This window comes from Lachnellula hyalina (assembly GCF_007821495.1).
Source record: "Lachnellula hyalina strain CBS 185.66 chromosome Unknown contig00063, whole genome shotgun sequence".
NCBI lineage: Eukaryota > Fungi > Ascomycota > Leotiomycetes > Helotiales > Lachnaceae > Lachnellula > Lachnellula hyalina.
In genome coordinates, this window is record NW_022157177.1 from 78,660 (window position 1) to 86,746 (window position 8,087).

At 46.5% G+C, this 8,087-nt stretch overlaps 3 protein-coding genes across 3 annotated transcripts; 1 reads left to right on the top strand and 2 right to left on the bottom strand.

The window, feature by feature from the left end:
* Positions 1-33: 33 nt before the first annotated feature.
* Positions 34-2,746, bottom strand: mrd-1 (Multiple RNA-binding domain-containing protein; the record flags this gene model as incomplete). Its single annotated transcript, XM_031149672.1, has 3 exons — positions 34-1,527; positions 1,723-2,469; positions 2,519-2,746. The coding sequence occupies 3 exons, from the start codon at positions 2,744-2,746 to the stop codon at positions 34-36; spliced, it is 2,469 nt and encodes an 822-aa protein (XP_031005533.1).
* A 422-nt stretch (positions 2,747-3,168) lies between these two features.
* Positions 3,169-4,014, top strand: LHYA1_G004716 (uncharacterized protein; the record flags this gene model as incomplete). Its single annotated transcript, XM_031149673.1, has 4 exons — positions 3,169-3,211; positions 3,282-3,304; positions 3,382-3,415; positions 3,557-4,014. 4 exons carry the CDS (start codon positions 3,169-3,171, stop codon positions 4,012-4,014), a joined length of 558 nt encoding a protein of 185 aa, XP_031005534.1.
* A 1,582-nt stretch (positions 4,015-5,596) lies between these two features.
* On the bottom strand, positions 5,597-7,842 carry LHYA1_G004717 (uncharacterized protein; the record flags this gene model as incomplete). Its single annotated transcript, XM_031149674.1, has 3 exons — positions 5,597-7,112; positions 7,161-7,504; positions 7,660-7,842. 3 exons carry the CDS (start codon positions 7,840-7,842, stop codon positions 5,597-5,599), a joined length of 2,043 nt encoding a protein of 680 aa, XP_031005535.1.
* Between the last annotated feature and the right edge of the window lie 245 nt (positions 7,843-8,087).

Consider the following 8,087-nt stretch of genomic DNA (forward strand, 5'->3'; position numbering starts at 1 on the left):
GAGATATTATCGACAAATACCTTAAGAATATCTTCAATCCTCCTCTCCATCGTTCCCATCAATATTGAATTTCTTACGACCTCCGCCAGTGAGGTTCTGTAATGCGACTTTGTTAACTTGACCGCTAACTTTCTTCTGCATCTTCTCGATTTCTTCCTCTGCATCGAGAGCGTCCCCTGAAGCAAACTCAATGACGAGACGACGACCAAGAAGATGAGTGTCTTTCAAAGCCTCTAGTGCATTCTCCGCTTCTCGGGCCGTAATGAAGTCGGCAAAGGCGAACCCACGAGTCGAGTGATCGAACTTTTTAGGAACACGAACCGAGCGGAGTTGGCCGTACGAACTGAAAAGAGTTCGCACATCTTTCTTGGTCGCTTCGAAAGGCAGATTCTTAATGATGATCTTTGTCCGTTTGCCAGCCATCTTTCTTGCTCTATCTTCCTTCCTCCGATCTTCAGCTGCATCAGCTCCCTTGTGTGAAGCCTTGATGAGTAGCTTGTGACCTTCCAGCATGTAGCCATCCATCGCCTTAAGTGCTGCTTGGGCCTGGGCCTTGGACTTGAACTCAAGAAAACCAAAGCCCATACTGAGAACCTGGCCTGGTTTCTTCGCATCGGTCTTGGTGTTTACGCGAGCAGACATGAAGCCATCTAGGGGCTTGAATGTCTCGGTCAAACGATCACTAGTTGTAGTAAAGTTGAGATTCCGAACGAATAACGTCGAGGTATCAAGTCCCTCTGTATCATCTTTCTCGAGAAGGTCAGATCCTGATAATTTCTGATCTCCGGCATCTGTCTTTCGATCTGAAGAAACCACCTCGGCATTACTACTCACAACGGTGAACAGATCTTTAGGTGCCTTTTCCAGATACAAGATAGAATCCTTCATACGGCGGTATGCCAAACTTCCGAATGCTGCCCGCGCATGCGATGGCTGGGCGAATTCGACTATCGCAATCGTACCGGTCGGAGGCATCAATACACGAAGGACCTGGCCAAATTCTTCAAACATCTTGCGCAACTCTTCAAGTGTCATACCAAATGGAAAGTTCTTGACAAGAATGGATGTATCGCCTCGTTCACGTTTCTTGAAAGCTTCGAGGTCAACCCCGTTCTTTGCGAAATACGACTTGCTTTCCTGGATGACTGTCGTTTCTGCTATGGCTTGCTTTACACCAGCATCTGCAGATGTTGGATCCAACAATTCAGATTTCGATACCCCAAGTCGGGCAGCAATAGTCGAATTCACAGCATCTTGGTTCATGAACAAGGAGTTCCAGTTGAACGTGGCCGAAGAAGCTTCTGCTTTCTTCTTGATCTGCTTCTGCTTCTTGAGTGGTAGCTTTGCTATAGCAAACTCGTCCAGCTTGTTCTCTCGTTTTGCAGCGGCAGACAAGATATGCAAAAGCCTGCCCTGAAATGGCTCACCATCAAGGTTATGATAAGCTTCTGCAGCGGTAGCTGGGTCCGTATACTGGACCAGCACGAACCCTTTGCTCGTCCCTGAAGCATCAACCGGCAGATGGACCTAGGATTGTACATCAGCATCGGCAACTAATTTGTTGTTGTATTATGAGTTAAAGATTGTATGCCTTCAGAAAACACGAAGCATCTACTAAAATATATCGTCCAGTTCTCATCAAATGCTTATAGCATAAGCTGTCCCTATCTGGATATTCATCACAATGGCAGGAAAAACACGAAAGAATAGGAAGATGCATACCTCTTCAAGTGATCCATATGGTTCGAAGTGTTTTCTGAGGTCCTCCTCAGTTGCAGTATAGGGAAGATTTCGAACGAAGAGGCGTCCATTTGCAGCTATTGCATCGCGGACAAGGTCTGGCTTTGGAGTCTCCTGCTCATCCTCAAAGCCCTCGAATTGCTCCTCAGGCTCCTCGTCAATGATAGGTGCATTTATGGCTTTGACGACTTCTACATTGTTCTTGGAACTTTGTGCGGGAGCAATGTCTTCTGGGTCCATCAAATCTAAAACTCTGTTCGTTCGACTCCTAAGCCAGTCATCGTCTGTAGCATCAATAGCACTAATGTCGACCATTGGCTCGTCCTCTGCAGGAGCCTCTACGACAGCTTGGATGGGAGCGGGTACGGGCGCAGGAGGCCTGGGCGGGCTGCTCTTCCTCGATTTCTTCGGTACCGACTCGTATTCATCGTCACTCTCTGCCTCTGGGACCTCAATAGCCTGGATCTTCAAAGGTGGCTCGTCCGTGACATCATTTTCTACTTCCGTCGCCCACTTTTTCGCTTTCGATGCTGGCTGCATGACTTCCAAGAACTCCTTCAGCTTAGGGTCTTCCTCATCGACATCGCTTCGTTTCCTTTTGGTGGCAGCATTCAGCTTCTCTTTTGAGGCTGCTTCCCGGCTCTCCCGCTGTGCCTGGAAGATCTTTGCATTTTCTCTGTCTTGTTCCCGTTGGGCTTTCCTCGATATTGGCAAGGTCGCATCAGAAATCTAGATCAAGTCAGCATAAGGTCCCAATAGATTCTAGAAGAATGCATACGGGTCGTGCAAGCTCCACTCCTATCTTGGACATGCGAATAAATGATTTGTTAAAGTATTTGACTGCTTTGGCAGCATCTTCGGGAGATTTGTAGCCAATATATCCAATTCTTCGATGGGGAATCAATTTAGCATCTGTGATTGCAGACTTTGCACTGAAATGATTCTTGAAGTCCTCTTCTGATATGGTCGGGGGCAGACCCTTTATGAAGATACGTGAGGACTCCATTGTTGTAGAAGATTTGCAGGGAGGGGAAGGAAGTTGTCTTATAATATTTTTGCGATAATAATTTTGCAGGCGCGGCGCTACCAACTCCGCTACAGGGGTCTACCGCAGCTAACGTTCAGCCAATGATATCCTGGTATTATAGCCCTCCAAAGCCGGACTTCTGAATTCTTGACAATATTCGCATCTACTTCGAATTTATAACCACCCCAAGGATCAATCCTTTACCTATCCAAGAATAATTCCCATCCAGTCGCATACTCGATATACGGATAATACTCGCTTCTTAAGAAATTCAATCACCTTGTAGATCCAAAGTGCAGATCCGAAGTAACGCAAACAGCCACCTCCAGAAACCACCCCTCGAAGTCTGAACACAGCAGACAATCACATTTACGCCTAAACGATAGCAAAGCACCGAAATCATGGCGTCCGAGAAGGGTATCAACATTAAGGACAAGCTCGAGGGTAAGGCAAACCTGCTGCCCAAGTCGCGTCATACTGTGAACAAAACAATGCTAACCAACACTTCTTGTAGCCCAGGTCAAAAGCGCAGACATGGTGAGATCCATCCCTCTATAGAAATGCGACATTGCGAGTAACATGGGGAATTGGGACATATCTAACACGGGTTTCAGACGGATGACATGCAGCAGGAGGCTATTGACGTTGGTATGTTTACTATCTAAAGCACACCACATGCGACTCGAATTAGGAGACCACGGTAGCTAATAGTTTCTACAGCACAGGAAGGAATGTCTAAATACACAGTCGAGAAGGTAGACGTGTTCCTTCTACCTACCCTCTTCATAGCTAACGGACCCCGCAACAGGATATTGCTCAGTACATCAAGAAGACCGTGCGTTAAGCTCCAAGCCCTCCGAATACTCGACCCCACAGCTGACCTCCTCTCTAGTTTGATGAGCGCAAGGGACCAACCTGGCACTGCATTGTTGGACGTAACTTCGGCTCCTTCGTCACCCACGAGACCAAGCACTTCATCTACTTCTACCTGGGCCACTGCGCCATCCTCCTTTTCAAGACACAATAAGCGACTCTACCTTGAATTCATTCCCGTTCTGGTGCTTGAGGATGGATATGGTGGAGATGGGTGGACTCGACTGTTGGTTATGGAAGGTCTGCTTTGGGAAAAGTACTGTTTGATGAGATACGTTGATACGGACATGGCAAATGACAAAATACCCAAATCAAGCAATGGCTATCTTTCTAAATTTAAGGGTAATCTGGTCAAGAGCTTCTTGTTCCCCTGATTGCCGCCCCGTGTTGATTTCTCATTGTCTAGAGAGCATTTTACTTGTTAGCAGAGCTTTCATTGATACCCATTGCTTAATATCTGAACGGCGCAACCCTGCTTCATATGCATTACTCTGGACTTCTCAAGCCCTTCTTCATCAGTACACTAAACACAGAAAATGTTTCTTCTTATCCTTTCCTTCCACAATCCCTTGAAATTCTCTATGCGAAAATAGAGTCTCAGCCAATCCTCAAATAATAGCTACAAATTATCTATCCCATTACTATTACGGGATACGTACTCTTTCTCCAGCACAGTTATCCATGCGATCTTGCTTTTCCACCCTTCTCGCAAGCCCCAAAATCAGTTCATTAACCTAACCTTTCAAGTCCCAGCATCATCTTTGACTATTAGTCTTTGCCACGAGATGAACAAAGTCATCCCCCACCTCACCAATAAACATTACATACAACAGCCAGCAAACCACCCACCACAGCACATGTCCTGATATCTTCTACGCCAAGAGAAGAGCAGAACAAATATCTATATAACCGCTCTACTCCACTCCACCCTTGTTTCTCTACCTCGTTATCGCAGCAGTCCTATCACCCATCCAAGTATATCATATAGTATATAAACCCACTCACTCCACATTCACATCCATCCACATCTTTTACCCCACAATCCCCCCCACACACGAAATCACACTCCCAACTCCCATTCCAAAAAGCCTATTTCTTTATCCCAAAGAAAAGTCTCAACTCACCAGCAAGCATGCTTTGCTCAAAAGCAAATGCAAATCCAACTCGAAATCAAATAATCAAAAGGTACTTATCTCCATATCTCCAAAGCACTAAACATCACATCACATCCCTTGTACCTACAGTAGGCCTTTCATGCATCCATCCGCCTATATAAAATAGAGCTTACTCCATACACGATTATTGGCGGAACATCTCTTCAACACCTTCTCCTTATGTTAAGTTAGGTAGCAATACCCGTACTTTAATAATCAAAAGAATGTACTTGTGTACGGATCGCCGGACGATCCATCATTCTTCGGAGCTACGCTACGCTACCTACGAACAAATAGGCCATACATGTACATGTACATGTCCGAAACTGGAAAGTGGCAGGGCTGATCTGATCGGGAAGGAGGGGAGTGTCTAGATCTATACCTTGTCGGATCTCTTTTCAGTTGCAAGAAAATAACGAATTTAGCCAGGAAGAAAGAAAGATATGGAGCTATGTAGTGAAATTCTCAAATAGGCAAGTCAAAAGGCCGGTATCATTTTTTAAGTCTTTATTATTCTGGTATCTATCCTCCCGGTTTTTTCTGGTCTTGGTATCTGCATTTATTTTGAATGCCTGTCATAAGCATCATCTAATCTCTCTGTCGTAAATATCCATGGTTTATAAATGTCCAGCCATGGTTTTGTCATCCTATAATAAAAGAAAAGTAAACATTAACGCCCGTCCCATGCTCCTTGCCCACCAAATTCCGAAACTGTTGTGACATCTCATCATACAATGCCCCATGAAATATGAGAAATCATCACCCATAACTGAAGATCAAAGCCATTTAGATCCGTTTTAAATCAACTAACCTCCACGATTCCCTCATTGATCTCCCGCTTCATCTGAGCAAGCCTTTCATGCATGTCCAACAGCGCTATCTCCTTATCAATGTTCCTTGACTTCATTCCAGCCAATTCCCTATGAAGTGCCTCGTACCTTGGATAGTAACTTCGGTATTTGCGTGCCAAATCCATGACCTCAGGCTTCAAGTACCGACTCGAGGTGGAGGAAACCGACGAGGCTACTGAGGATGACTTGTGATGGCGCTTGTGAATTGGCGACCTAGAGTTCTTGGAGCTCAGATGATTCGCAGGAGATGTTGAAGATGAAGAGGAAGTGCGGTCTCCTGAGGAATTGTCGACATCGGATGCATTGGTTGGTGGCGAGGAAGCTAGAGGAGAAGACTTTTGAGGCGAGGTATCCTTGGTCTTGGTAGATGAAGAAGATTGGGTTGAGGTATTGGTGGTTCGAGAAGATTGCGAGTCGGAAACTCGGTGAATGGTGGATGTTGTAGTATCCTTCTTGACCTTCTTGCTTAGAGGAATACTTGAATCACTAGACTCTACATCATCTTCGCGTGGACGCTTTGGAAGAGCAACTGGCTTCGGTTTGGGTGGCTTGGAAGTCCTTTGGGGGAATTCATCCTCCTCATCTGAATCTTCCACAAATTCACTTGACAGAACTTTTGCCGCTGTCTTGGTAACTGTCTTGGTTTTGGCAGCTGCTGTTGGCTTCGGAATAGGCTTCAGATTAGGCTTTGAGGTCTTCGCCAACAGTTTCTTCGTTTGTGTCTCCTTCTCGCCGACCTTCTTCGTTTTGGTGGTAGGTGGTTGTGACACAGATCTAGTCATGCTATCACCCTTCACCTTGGACACCTTCTTGTCCTTAATTGGAACCTCATCCTCTGGTCCGGACGTCTCGCGACCTGAGCCATCCTCCTTTTGAAGCTTGATCTTCGGTGGGCGTTGTAGATCACCCCGTGCAATCTGAGCTTGTAATTTGCTCAAACTCTTTCCCGTACCACGTTCCGATTTTGGTAACAATCGGTCCCACTCTGGCTCTGATACGCCCAATCGCATGCGGTCGTACTGTTTGACAGCATTATCAATTGCAAGCTGACGGTCCTCTTGGTTCGGAAATGCGAATGACCATACGTCAAGCTCCTTCCAATATTGTTTTCGCAACTCGTGCTTGCCAATAGACTCGTTCAAATCTCCGACCCTATGAAGAGTTTGTATGAAATCATTGCTACCAATCTCCGGTAGCATGTCTCTCAGATCTTGCTCACTCGTGGGGCCAAGAGAAAGCAGATGTATTATAGGCTTGCGGGCAGCCTTGGCCAGTTCGGCTTGTTGTTGTGAGAGGGGTACGGAGGTGGGGCCATTTGATGGGGACCTGACACCAGATAGGGCTGGACTCGACGGCATTGATCGTGTTGTGTCGCTACCAAGGGATCGATTGTTGGATAGAAACTTGTTCTTGTTACTAGCACCCTTTTTCCCAGGGACGGGGAGTCCTGTCTTGATATATTTCGTCCTACTCGGGTCAGCTAAAACTCGAAATCCTCCCAAACATACGACTTACGTATTGCCTGCCTTCCTCGCTGTCTCTGTGGCCAACGACGATTGAAGTTGTGCTAGAGCTGCGTCTGTTCCAGCACTCGAGGTAGCCTTGGGCTTGACCGCAGCAACAGGAGGCTTGAGGGCGGGATTGAACTTCTTGCCGCCGAAGAGACCCATGAATGTAGCGTTGGGTTTGGATTCGACTTTGACAATCTTGGGTTTCTTTGTTCCGACCTCTTGTTTCTTGGAAGTCTTGTCGTAGAAGGCCATTGCATCGGCATCGGAATCGGAACTTCGATAGAGTTCGTGAGTAAATGGGTCGTCGGAGGTGGAAAGGTGCTGGGTTTTCGTTCCATAAGATAGACTCTGGAGGGGAAATAGTTAGGAAGGTGCTTGTATGTATTATCAAGTGGATATAAAGTAATCGTATAGTTGCTGCTGTAGCAAAGTTGAACAATTCACTCAAAAGCACCAAACCTGCCAGACTCTTGGAACAGCCAGAAGTGAATATGAAAGCTTACCGGATGTTCCCCCAACGACAATTGGAGAGGTTTGTCATTCTGAAAACATTTGATCATGTCTTCAATCACGCTATCCGAGAGGGTGAGACCAAAGACCTCGGGGACGACGGAGCCATGCTTGGAAGTAGCATCCGCGGAGCTGCTCAGCGACATGCCGGACTCTGGCACAACGAGGGAAGGCATTCTGAATATTCGTAGGCCGAAGAAAGGTGAGGTTTGCTTCGAACGAAAGAGGTGGGAAATTCGGGGTTGTTCTGGCTCGGTGCCACAGCAATGGGTGGGTGACGTTCAATGCTACCTCGACATAAAGGCGATATCAGAGTCCATTCGTCGGCGGAAGATGGACGAATTCGGAGAGGATGTTAGGTGGTGGTGTTGGTGGTAGAGGGTGATAGATGGTAGGAGGATCAGGTCGAGGAAGATGCAGT